The 14,726-nt window shown below is 34.7% G+C and overlaps 1 protein-coding gene across 1 annotated transcript; it reads left to right on the top strand.

The window, feature by feature from the left end:
- Positions 1–7,310: 7,310 nt before the first annotated feature.
- On the top strand, positions 7,311–11,946 carry HELRODRAFT_177689 (hypothetical protein; the record flags this gene model as incomplete). Its single annotated transcript, XM_009025831.1, has 6 exons — positions 7,311–7,358; positions 8,984–9,254; positions 9,842–9,942; positions 10,293–10,352; positions 10,406–10,973; positions 11,825–11,946. The coding sequence occupies 6 exons, from the start codon at positions 7,311–7,313 to the stop codon at positions 11,944–11,946; spliced, it is 1,170 nt and encodes a 389-aa protein (XP_009024079.1).
- Between the last annotated feature and the right edge of the window lie 2,780 nt (positions 11,947–14,726).

Genomic DNA, 14,726 nt, shown 5'->3' with positions numbered 1-14,726 from the left:
TGTGGATGTTTGTGTGTGTGTATGTGGATGTTTGTGTGTGTGTGTGTGTGTATATGTGTTTTTATATATGTTTGCGTGTGTATGTGTGTATGTGTGTGATTATGTGTACGCATGTGTGTATAACTGTATATGTGTGTTTGTATGTGCGTGTATGCGTGTATGTGTGATTATGTATATATATACATTTATACATATATATATATATATATATATATATATATATATATTTACAGACTAAATTATTACTCTCATGAAACCAAAAGTTCTTCACTAATGGGTATATTCAGTAAAACAGTTGATGCTGAACTTCTTATTAACGACTGCAACATTAATTTTGAAGTGGCAGCTGTAACTGAAAGATGATTTAACACCACAGATAACCACACATCAACACCACACATCAACTGTATTAAAAGTATCTCCGATTCTCTCCTATCTCCGAAGATAATAATATGAGGTGTGTATAACATAAAAATATGCCACCACAACCACGCAGTCCAAATTATGAAAACTGAATTATGAATGAATGAATTTTGAATGCAAAATATTTAACCATAGTGAAAATGACCTTTAATTATCTTCCTTATGTTTTGCTTCAAAACGTTTGCGACAAATAACATCTGCATTTGAAGTGAAGTTTCAGCAAACAGAAGCAGCGGTACACCACATGACTTCACCGTCATCATCATCATCATCATCACGTGATTTCACCACCACCATCATCATCATCAACATCGTTATCATCGTCATCATCATCCTCATCATCATCGCCGTCATCATCACGTGATTTCACCACCACCATCATCACCATCATCATCTAACGAGCCACCTCGACAAACTTCACGCGCGTTTCTGCAGCTGCTACAAAGAAAGAAGATGTTTGATGATGGGTGCTGCATGCCCTGAATGCTAATTCCTAGCGTAGATTCATCCTCACTCTTTGTTGGTGACATCATAATTGTCTGATTGTCGAAGAGTGAAAATATAGTTTGATCATTTGTTTTTTTGTTTGTTTGTGTGTATTTGCTTGTTTGTTTGAGTGTATTTGTGTGTTTGTTTGTGTGTGTTTGTTTGTGTGTATTTTTTTGATTGTTTGTCTGTCTGTTTGTTTGTTTGTTCGTGTGTATATGTTTGTTAGTTTGTGTGTATTTGTTTGTTTGTTTGTGTGTATTTGCTTGTTTGTTTGTATGTATTTTTTTGATTGTTTGTCTGTCTGTTTGTTTGTCTGTTTGTATGATTGGTTGGTTGATATTTGCGATAGTCCAGATAGTTTTCAATGTACATGAACAATGTTTCTTACTCACAGACTGGTTACATTTCTGCTAATTAAATCCAAGCAAAAACTTAATTTCCAAATTTACAAAAAAAAAATGCAGTTAACATGAGAACAAAAAATGTCTAACTCAAATACGAAAACCCTTTAAAATAACAAAATTAATCAGAATGAGGATTGAATTTGAACGAAAAGAGAATGTGATATACCACATAGCAAAGCAATCAACAAAACCAATCTTCCACCATTTCATTGCAGACACACACACACACACCACAAACACACACAAACACACACAAACACACCCATGTGTATATATAAATTGCATGTGAACTTTCAATACTCTAATTAAATTTTGATAAGAAATGCTCTGAGGCATTCAACAAAAAATACCTACAATTATTTTGCAGGATTTTTATATACTTGTACAACTCGATGAAAATATTTCTGGTTTTCCATTTTTTTAGAAATGTTTGATCGGCCGTTCTTATATGTGATCGTTTGAATGATTTGATTGATTCTTAACTGTTTATTTATTTTTTGACGAAAATGATGATACCAAACAAACTTAATCATCAACAAGAATTGAAATGAATCGACTTGTCTTCTTATCAAATGTTGTTTACAATTTCATCCACCAACACATCCCGACCATACAACTTAGTAACCAACCAAAGGCTATTAACACATTAAATTATTGAATTGATAACCATTAATTCAAATGACTCAACCAACCGACAAACAAACAAATCAACCAACCAATCAATTTTTTTTTGGTTGTAACTTCTTGAATGACCTAGGGTATTATAATATCATTTCTGATGTCAACAACATCAGAAATATTAAAGATTTTTTTACATTACAGAGCAAAGCTTAAAAGCTAATCTGCTGTTAAAGCCCAGTGCAGCAGTAGCAACAAAACAACACAACAACAACGGACAAACACGAACGAACAACAACAATTAAATTTCACTTTTTTTTATAACAAAGGGATCTCACATGCCAACTGTATGTTTAAACTTAGTGTAATAGAATTTCTTAGAGATCAAACATCTTCAACCACTGCATGGCCTAACATGAAAAACAACTAAATAAATTCTTTTTTTCATAAATTCCAACATAAAAATTATTATTAAAATTATTTTTATTATTCTTTTTCTTATTATCAGTTTTATTGAGCAATTTTTTGTAAAATGTTTGTGAACGTTAAATACAGACAAAAAATTATCCAGTGAAATTATTTTCAGTGCCACTATTCGACCTTTTATTAATTAAATCGATAAATTTTTGGCGCGCACTGCAGACGACTATCTCCGCGATCGATCAATTGTTTATCACTGAGAAGTTCCCGCCAAATTAATCGATTTTCCGCGATTTTCAATTAAACTCTCACTTCCAAAAAGATTTTACTCGATACCAAGTTTGATCGTATGCACGTGTAGTTGGAGGTCCTTTCTCTCTCTCTCTCTCTCTCTCCTCCCTCTCTCTCTCTCTCTCTCTCTCTCTCTCTCTCTCTCTTTCTCTTTCATTCCCCTCTCTCTTTCACTCTCACACACACACACACTACACATGCACACACACACACGCACACAGCATGAACACACACACATACCACACACAGAGACACGCACAAAACCACGCATACACATAAATCTAGACCAACATACATACGCCCATAAATGCACTTTTAAACCACACGTCATATGCGCAAGACAAGTAAAGGATAGATTAGTTGATTTGTTATTAATTGATTGATTTAATTATTAATTAATTAATCAGTCATTCAATTATAAGATATTCATTTTTATTTATTCAATAAATTAATCAATTTTAGAAAATTCATTTCTCGTTTAATTCTATTTAACAATTCATCAACAATTTGATCGCATAATACTCAAAAAAATTTTTAAATTTATTTCATATATTTATATGCAGGTGTTAGCATGTAGACATAAATTTTGCGGTAGTTTTATAACGGAAGAGGTGTCACAACTTGCTACCCATCGTGACAACGGGGGGGCTAGAATTTTGTGTGACCCCTTTTTGGTTTGCCAGTTCTCAATTTCTATCGTGAATTAATGAAAAATTATGTCAGCAATTGATAAGTTAGCGTGAATAAAAATGACGGTCGGCATTAATAAATTTAATGCTCCAACAGACCTCATTTTGAAAACTTCATGTGTCACACACACACACACACACACCACACACACGCACACACCACACACACGCACGCACACACACGCACACACACACACACATATGACAAACCCACGGCTCATCTATCTATCAAGCTATTCAATAACATAACGTCCCATAAATACATTGTTATCACACGAGCCATCGTTCATCGTACAGTTACAAACATACGAAGCTCTTTGCGAGCCTTTCCCAATTTATCTTCCTGAAATTATAAAATTTTACAAAGCTCTTTCTCTCTCTCTCTCTCTCTCTCTCTCTCTCTCTCTCTCTCTCTCTCTCTCTATTGCATATAGATTAATTTCAAATAAATGTGATAGATGTTGTTTAATTATGTTCATAACATGCTAGGAGCAGTGGGGTCTCGGGACGTCATTTCAGTAGAGCACATAATCGAATACTCCCATATGACAAAAAACGTAACATAAAAAACTTCATTTAAGAACAATGAACAACAACAACAACAAAATATTAAATAAAATACAAAGCGCATTTAATAAAGATGTTGTTCATGTAAATTCAATGTGTTTAATTTTCAACAATTTCTTCATTGAAACCGGTGTTTTTAAATATCCATGAAAGAATTACACCAAAGTTGGACTATACTTTTTTGTTAACGGCGCCTTTGTTTATGGAGGCCCGGAGACTGAGCCCCACCCACCTGTCCCGCTGCTGCTGTGTTGATACATGAAACAAACCACATATAAACAAATACCTCCAACGTCACGTGAACAAACCAGCCTAACCACAACAAACAACCCCAACAAACTCATTCAGGATTATTACGCCAGACTGATTAGAATCCTCTTCACATCAACTTGAAGTTGAACAACAGAAACAACATTAACACGATCAAACACGATCATAGTTGTGACAACAATCCCAATTTGTTTATACATTAATTCAATGGCATCAACGACTTACAACATCAACAACGACGTACAGCAACATCAACTACAACAAAATAATTGTTAGTATTCATTTTCCACATCGTGATTGTGGAAAGAGAACATTTCAATTGAATTTAGCAGCACGTCTCATAGTTTCGTACATAAACAGATATCAGTGCTCTCTGTACTACTGTGTATGTGTCTATGTGTATGTGACGATATGTTCGTCTGTGTGAATGTGGGTCGTTTATGTCTTTGTGTGTGTGTTTGTGTTGTGCTTCTCAAACTTTGTCTGTGTGTGTGTGTGTTGTGTGTTGGTCTACACCAGTGCTTCTCAAACTTTGTCTTTGTGTGTGTGTGTTTTTTAGAGTGTGTTGTGTGTGTTTTTGAGTGTGTGTGTATGTGATTAAAAGTGTCTGTGTTGGTTTGTATGTGTTGTTCAGTCTTCACGTAATTCCAGTCTTCTGTTTTTGTTCTAATGTGAAATTTTTATGAGTGTATGAAATGTTTTTTTCTATTTGGGTCATTGAATTTTTATTCATATTTTCTTCGCTTCGTCATTCATCAATAACCAATTGTTTTATTTATTTATTTCTGTTCGTTACTCTTCCTATTTTTTACATTCATTCAATCATATTCATTTTTCTGACTCTTTCCTTTCTTCAATCCAACTTTTGCCACCTGAAATCTTTCCACTTAATAAAAGGACCAATTAAAATCCAGTAAGATTCATTTATAATCCACCGACAGGTTCCATACATTCACTTCCACCATCTGCCGATCGTCATCCTCTTACCGTTTTACCATCTCATCATTTCATCCTCATTCCTTCATCATTTCATCCTCATTCCTTCATCATTTCATCCTCATTCCTTCATCATTTCATCCTCATTCCTTCATCATTTCATCCTCATTCCTTCATCATTTCATCCTTATTCCTTCATCATTTCATCCTCATTCCTTCATCATCTCTAACTTCTATACATCAATTAATTGGATGTATCACATCTCAGTAAGACTCATATACAAATATATAACAGGAGATATGTATATAACATTCGTATGAATAAATTTAACATACTAATATTTACAATTTACTGTATATATGAATATGCATATTTACACGCACTAATACTAATATATAATATGTCTTTGTATATATATATAATTTATATATATATATATCTTTTTGGGTTTAAACTATCATTTATAATTTTTAATAATAAAATATTTATAAATAATTGGATATTTTTATCTTTATCTATACACATAGAATGAAATGGTGCTAGTACAATATATAACATTACATAACATACCATAACAGTGTTAGTATAATATATAAGGTTAAATAACCGGACATATGTTCTTCTGCAGCATGCACCGGACAGCAGAGTTCCTTGCAAACGCATTATTTCTTCAATGGTTATTTTCGTCCCGGAGAGTTTGATTTAATATTTTAAAAAGAAGTTTCCGATCCGTGGTAGCACTCCTGGTGTAAGAAGAGCCATAAAATAAAAATGCAGCAAACGAATGTCAGATGTGAACAACGAATTGACTCTGTGCGTTAAAAAGTCATAAAGATGTGAAACCGACATTACATAAAACACAGGAAACTTTTGATGGAAGGCTAATCCAAGCGCATATATATTCAGCATCTGCTGCAACGAGATTTTTATCGAAACATTGATTTCAATGCTTGCTCCTTTTTATAAACAATTTTCCGTATTGGACTGAAAAAATTAGCTATATATTGAAATTCTTTGTGAACGATGAAAATGAATGAAAGATGAAAATGAAAAAAAAATATTTTCTCTATAATTGCGCGTCAACCAGGTTAAACTGCACGGCTGGTCACTGTAGCACATCACACACACACACGTGACAGGCGAAATAGAAAAAAATAAAAGTAAAAAAAAAACACTTTCATTTTTAGAATAAATAAAAGCTAGAAGTAAAAGGTCACTCTCTTTTGTGAACCTGTTTCAGATGTATCAACAACAATCACACACACACACACACACACATACACACACACACACCAACATCATTACACCTTAAAGACTACCACACTACACCACAGCTGACCACCACCCAACACCACAGCAGAACACGAACCAACCAACCAGCCAACCAGCCAGCCAATTGAAAACAACCTAATGTTGGGTAGATGTGCTATGAAGATAAGTTGATGTGCAGCAAATGTAATTGTTTATCTACCCTGGAGGGGAAGTTATTTATAGTGCAAGGTCATGACCTTTGCGTGTGCGTATGCGTCGCCTTCTTGTAGTTTTGTTGTTGTGGTAGTGGTGGTGGCGGCATTTCTGTGGCGTTGTGCTGCCACTGGTTTTGCTGTTAGTGTCTGTGTGTTGCAGCGAGTGTTGTCGCGTAGTTGCATGTGATTGTGGCGTGCATGCGTTAGTATGGGTGGCTGGTTGTTGCATGTTGTTTGTCGATGCGTGTGTTGTTTCGAAATTGTTGCTTAACCGTTTACGTGTTAGCACGCTGCTCTGCCGAGAACTTCTTCCATCTGTCTTCAGGCGGAAGGTAGAATTGCAGAGCTGAAAATGAGACGAAGACTAAATTTTAAATAGAATAATTTTGGTGAAACACAATCTTCAAGATATAAATACTTCGTTGCTATGTTTAGCACAGCAACAAAGTTGGAGAGAAAAAATTTTAGTTCAACCGATAAACACAAATCTGACACTGTGAATGATTTATATTATGGTGGAAATAGTCATCAGTTTATGAAGAATGTTCCTCGTCTGGTACATTTAACTCACACATAGCTACATACAAAAAAATTCTCATTTTAAGTAAGCAGATTGAGACAGATTATTATTTCTGTGATGAAAAGGCAGAGTTCAAATGTGGATGGATGGCATTGTATCTTATAGCACAAAAAATTACATTATGACTTTAACAACATTCAACTCTACAACTTAAGCATGACTCAAATTTACTTGTTGAATGCAGTTGTTAGTGTTTTTAGAAAAGTTTGTTCTACTTTAATAAAACAAATTACGACAAATCCGCTGATCGATACAGCCTCAAGGACACAAATACATTTGAAAAGTTTAAATTATAAGAAAGAGAAATTACTTCATGTTAATTTTTATAGAAGAAAGAATTATAAAATAATATAGTTTCAGTAGTAGAAGTTATTTTTATCATTCTTACGACAACTTCTAATTTATTTTTTGTTTTTTTTTTTTCATTCCATCATAGGCGTCTTTATCTTCAAAGTCATTGGAATGATGATAGCTTCATTGGAAATGATTTCGAGAAGATGTACCGTTGTGGCTGTATGCGTGAGAAGTTGGCAACAAATACATTTTGTATTTATATGTTTATTTTGTATTTCTCGTTTGCATGTTCGTTTTGTATGTTATGTATGTATGTATGTTTGTTCAGTTATGTTTGTATGCTGGTTTTGTATGTTAGTTTATGTTCGTTTTGTATTTCAAGTTTTTATTTTTGTGTATGTGTTTACATGTAATATTACGGTTTAAAATTGTTTATACTGTGTGTTAAATCATTATGTGTGAATGTAGTTTCTTTTCGCACACAAACGAAATGTATGTGCTTTGAAAAAACAAACAATTCATAAAAATTTTAATTTATGTCAGCGTTTTATGAAAATAAATTGCGTTACGTAGATCAAACTTGTTTGCTTGTGTCTGTGCACATTCTTTCAAATGTCTTCTGTGCATTACAATCTGTTTGCTGTCTCTTTGTTTTGTTTCTATGTGGTTGAATGTTTTGTATGTTTAATGTTGCAGTTGTGTTTGTTTGTATGTTTAATGTTGCTTATGTATTTGTATGCTTGTTTAATGTTGCATGTGTGTTTGTTTGTTTAATGTTGCATGTGTGTTTGTCTGTCTGTCTGTCTGTTTGTTTGTTTGTTTAATGATGAATATGTGTTTGTCTGTTGTATGTTATTTGTTTAATATGACGTCAAATGGTATATGTATGAGTGTGTGGTCGTTGTTTGTTTGCTACGATGTATGTATGTTTTTTATTGTTTGTTTGGAATAATGTTTATAGTCGTTTAGTCAATGCGTTTGTGCGTGTGCGTGTTTATGTGTGTGTGGTGTATGTGTGTGTGTGTGTGGTGTGTGTGTGTGTTGTGTGTGTGTGGTGTGGTGTGGTGTGTGTGTGTATAGGTAATGCCTCTCTGGTTCATTATTTTTTTACGTTATTTGGTTTGTAAGTTTCCTATGCTGCTTTGCATGCATTTTTTATTAAATTTTGTTTTTCTTGATTTTAACTACTTATGAAGATTTTTAATTTAATATAATTAATTAGTACTTAATTTATTAATTTAGTATAAATCTTTCGAGAATTAAATAAGTGAATGAACAAGATATTGGCAATAAGGAAGAGTTCTTCAGGTATATTAACAAAGAGTATAAACGGATTGATATGAAAGTGCTTAAGAGACATTTTATTGGCAGTTGGATAATGATTGAGAGGGAAATGATTTCTATAGTATTAATTTAGACATATAAATGACACAAGTCATGTTATGTATTATTTGCATGGGATGATGTGATGATAATATTATATAATTAAAACGAAACAATAAATCACAAACCGAAACACAACCGACCACAACTAGCCACAACCGACCACATCCGACCACAACCAACCACCTGCAGAATTGATCCAACTGGACGTCTGCATGTTCGAACACTTCAACATCTCCTGTCCCCCTCCATCAACGTCACTCACTTCATCATCATCCTCATCACAATCAACACCATTCACGCCACCACTCCTATCATCATCATCATCATCATCCTCTTCTTCTTCGTCGTCATCTTCGTCATGGGTGATGAAAGATCAGGTGATAATAATGAGCAGGGCAAGGTTGGGTCGTATGCGAGAGAGTAGGTGCATGCAGAGGAACTACGATGACAAGGGATGCAACGCAGATGTCCTTCATCTGATGGACAGGAAGTGCTCGGGTTGGTTGCCTGACTGGTTGATTGATTGATCGGATGGTTGGTTGATTTGCTGGTTGATCGGTTGGTTGGTTGGTTGTTTGGTTGGTTGGTTGCTTGACTGGTTGATTGATTGATCTGTTGGTTGATTGATTGCTTGATTTGCTGGTTGATCGGTTGGATGGTTGATTGGTTGGTTGATTGGTTGGTTGATTGTTTGGTTGATTGGTTGATCTGTTGGCTGGTTGGTTGATTTGGTGGTTGATTGATTGGATGGTTGTTTGGCAAAAGCTTAATTATTTTCGAATTTTTGTTGTACTAGACAATTTTATATTTAACTCTTTTTGAATTATTAAATGAAGTATAATTCAAATAAAATCAAATAATGTGGCCAGGCTCGATTAATTTTATAACCTATTACTTTGTGTAACGTTAATTAACCGTTCGTTTTTCAGCAGGCTGCTAAATAAGATTTAATTCAATGTTTAATTTTATTTAAATTCACTTTTAAATTCCCTTCGGCGTCGATCCAGGCAAATCCACTTGCGACTTCCCATTCCCTGACACGGATTTCTTCTCCGTCAAACCATGTCCGAAGGATTTGGCGTCATATCTGGAAGTGGCTTACTACTGCGTTTCCGGTTGGTTGGTTGGTTGATTGGTTGCTAGGTTGCTTGGTTGGTTGATTGGTTGGTTGTTTGGCTGGTTGGCTGGTTGGTTGGCAGGCTGGCTGGTTGGTTAATTGGATGGTTGGTTGATAGAATGTGAAAGGTATGTTTAAAAAATTTTCTTGATCAATGAATTCTTTAAAAAAATTTTTTAGTTGAATTTTGATAAAACCAATCATATTAGCAAATTTGAAAACAAACTGTTGAGTTATTTTGTTGTCATTATGATTGATTACTTTTAACTTTTTAAAAACAATAACCAACCAACCTACTTCTACCTTTCCACATCATCCACCTCCACCTTCCACACCAACAGTGGACACTCCCTCCACCACACCCTGCCACGCTGGCATCCACAAGCTCACATCACTGGACGGTTACATATCCAACAAGCCATACCACCACCACCACCGACACTTCCACACCCAGCAGCAACAAACACCAACCGGCTACAAATCACTCAAACACGTGACCACCGAGAGTAAACAAACGCCGCCATCTTGTTTCTGGATGATTGAAGCATTAGAGGGACAGACGATAAATGTAACCGCGTTTAATTTCGCTTCGACTCAACGAAGCTACTACAGCCACGTACAGCAGCAGCAGAGTTTGCAGCACCACCACCAGCCACAACATTTTTACAACAACATTGACTCAGCCATCTCTACTAATGTTTACGTTGATAAAACTTGCTCACCAACTGTAGCCACCATCACTGACATCATTAAGATGAACTTCACCGCCTCTGGTAGCAGTAGTGGTAGTAGTGGTGGTAGCTACAACAACAACAACAACAACAACAACAACAACAACAACAACAACAACAACGACAACAACAACAACAACAATAGTGGAAGTGATGGCAGCAGTGGTGGCAGCCACAACATTCGCGTTTGCAGTGACGACAGACGCGAGAAGTTGGTGCATTCGTCGAAAAGTCACGCGTTGAAGTTGCAATTTCATGGTGGGGGGGAGGAGATGCTCCTACGCTATAGAGGTTTGTATCTCTGTATGCGCGTTTGTATGCGCGTGTGTGTGTTTGTATGTGTGGTTGTATGTTTACATTCGAGTTGCATGTTTGTATGTTTGTTTCATAGTTTGTATATTTTTTACATTTCATTATCGTGTAAGTTTTTTGTTATTTGTATTTTATGTCAGAAATATGACTGCATTCATTTTTATGCCCCGCGTATGTGAGGTAGTTGTTATCAAATAATGTAACAAAATACGACATGAGAACAAACCTTGTGTACGTACGTGCGTGTGTGCGTGTGTGTGTACGTGTGTGTGTGCGTGTGTGTGATGTGTTTTTGTTTAAAAATTTGTTTTTTTAAAATGTTTCGACGAATCACATAAACAACTCCATTTTAATCACATCGACAAAATTATGACAACAACACAAACAAACTACATACAATCAAACATACACACACACTTACACGAACACACACAATCGAACACACACAATCAAACACACACACACACATGCAGAGAAGCACATATAACTGCATGTTGAGATAAAAACCTGCCTCATAATGTCCTCTTTACATGCACACAACTCGCCAAACTACCCTGTTGTAAAAAACTGAACAAAAATGCAAACAATAATAATATTTTAAAAGAAAAAAAAACAACAACAATAACAACAACAACAAAACAACAACAACAATAATAAATAATAAATAATTGGAACAGATCTTTTATTTTTCATCAAATGCCTAAAATCAATAATTAATTAGTTAATTAATAGAGAAATAGTCATGGTTAAAATGAAATCATAATCATCAATTGCTTAAAAATGTTCACAATTAAAATTTTTTTTAATTACTTAAACATAATTTAATGAAGATAAAAAAGAACTCAATGGAAGTTTATTAATTATCTATGGACTCCCATTAGCAATGGTAGAAACGACAAGGTTGAAAAATATTTCCAACAAAATTTTCCTCCATAAACCGATGGCGAAATGACAAAAATGCCCGTGAAAAATAGAAAAAGTTGGAAAGAAGCCAGAAATGGAACTTCAATAAAATCAATTCAGGAGGCACTTCAAACATCTGCCATCTCCATAAACTGCATACCGAAAACTGCAGACCGGACAAATACAAATTTATGAAATCAATTTATTCAATAACATACACAATTCATACGCACATGCGACCGGCTCAAAACACAAACACAATGTGAAGCATACAATTAACAAACAACTAACACACACATACAACCACCACACAACGTGCATACAACGAACGGCATATGCCCTGGACATACATTACAATATACAACAGGCACCCATTCAGTACACACACATAAACACACACACACACACACACGCACACACACACGCACGCACACCCAGACAACAAACATATTCTCACACAAAACACACAACATACACAACATACACATTGCACTGCATACATACATACGTACAACAGGCTGTACATAATTGCATTGCAACAAGCATACTTCAAACTCCTAAACCAGAACCCATCATCAAAATTCATCAACCAAAACTTATTTTGTCTTACTTTAGTTTCGTATGAATGTCTTTCATTAGAAACTAAATAAATTTACGACAAAATGAATTTTGAACGAAATGAATTTACTCGAAATTTAAATTATACCCAAAATTATGATGCGGAAATCCATTTTCACAAAATTATTTAGACGAAATGATATTTTAAGATGAAAAGAATTTCAGAGAATGAGAATTTTATAAGAATGAACTTTTGATGAAATAACTGTAAATGATTAAATATCGAACCGAAACATCAACCGCGCAAAAAAACACTGACTCAACGAAACAAACAAACGAACGAACAACGTGAACAAAAACAACAAACACACAGCAAACAAAAGAACAGCGTGAACAAAAACAACAAACAACACACCAAGCAATCCAGTTTAACAACATGGACAAACAGACACCCAGACATGCACCTTCTCAAATGACACTGAAATGTAAACAACTTCCGACGTCACGTGGTTTCATTTGCTGCTGACGTCATCGTCACACGTGACCGATACAACAAAAACAACAACACAAACATTAAGACCTGGATCTTTATACAACGTCCTGATCCAATCTTACGTACTAGAAAACATTTTTAAACATTTGTTTAACGCAACAAATTGAAGAAACACACATTTTAAAAGTTCGTATCGCTACTACGACAACCAACAAAAATGAACATCCACGTAAGCACTCACTGCAATAAACACACACACCAACACACACACACCAGCAAACAACACCAAACAAAACAAAAGGCCATACATATCTGTGATAATAAAGGTTAAAGATTACTCTCTCTCTTTTGCGTTTGCGTCAGAGGTTTCAACGACAAACACACACAGCGTACATGAATACGCGTGCAAACCACGCATCATACACATTGCATATGATAGGCGGGGATCTCTTTGTATTCGAACCCAGTCATCGCAATAGCAAGACCAGGTGCCTTTAACCATTGAGCCATCACGCCGCCCCGCATAACAGGGCACAATCAGAAATGAGTAAAAACTCCCCAATCTGAGTGCATGCATGCATATCACAACATAAACTAAAAGCAAAAACTAAAATTTAAATATATTATACTATATAAAATTTGGATTTAATATATGTAAAACTATTCAAATGATGAGGGATTAGCATGAAAAAAAAAACTCGCTATCAACATTTTTCAAATTAACAAATCATTCCCAGCCGTAAAACTCTGGATCCGTTTATGCTGGTTGTGTGATTTGAAACTTTTTATGAGAAGTTTTATGAATGGTTTGTAATTATTTAAAATGTCTTATTTTCTGTATTTAGAAAAAAGTATTTTAATTCAATTTGTGGAATTAATGCTCCATTTAAAACGTCAGCAATCGATCATTTATTTTTAAAATTGTTCAAACGAAGCATTGCTTAAAATTCAGTGTTTACAAAAATATATTTAAAAACAACAGCAGGTAGCAGTGAATACACTTAATAAAATAACTGAAAATATTTTAAACAACACAGGACGAAACACATATACACACAGCAACACGCAACAACACACAGCACACAGCAACAAAACAGCAACGTGCAACAAAACACCGCAACACGCAACAAAACAGCAACATACAACAAAACACTGCAACATGCGACAAAACACCGCAACAAGACACCACAAAACGCAACAAAACACAGCAACACGCAACAAAACACGGCAACACGCAACAAATAACTTTGTCGTAACAACATTGAAATAAACAATTAAACAAAATATGAAAACAAAATATGATGAATTCACAATCTACAACAACAACTAACACAGCAGCAACAAAGATAAAAAACAACATAGAACAATAATAATCAGCAACTACATCTTTTAAGACATCAAACAATATGTTCAACATGTCAGGCAGGAAAATAATTACATTTAAAATGAGTAACATATGATGTTGGTTATTGGGTATTATTGTTGTTGTTGTTAATGATGTTGTTAGTGATGTTTTGTTGTGGTTGATGTTGTTGTAGTAGAAGTAGTAGTTGTAGTTGTTGCTGTAGTTGTAGTTATTGATGATGTTGTTGTTGTAGTTGTTGTTGATGTTGTTGATGTTGTAGCTGTAGTTGTTGTTGTGACAAACACAACAGAGAACCTCCTCTGTGCGTCGGACCTTCAACTTTATAATGATTAATAGCTTTTGAAAAACATTGTTGTAATTTAAGTTCTAAAATAAATCAACGGTTGTTTGTGGTAGGAACCGTGTCACCACA

Source organism: Helobdella robusta, assembly GCF_000326865.2.
Source record: "Helobdella robusta unplaced genomic scaffold HELROscaffold_43, whole genome shotgun sequence".
In the NCBI taxonomy this organism is placed as follows: domain Eukaryota; kingdom Metazoa; phylum Annelida; class Clitellata; order Rhynchobdellida; family Glossiphoniidae; genus Helobdella; species Helobdella robusta.
Note: the sequence above shows the minus strand (reverse complement) of the source record. Positions and strands in the feature narration are given on the sequence as shown.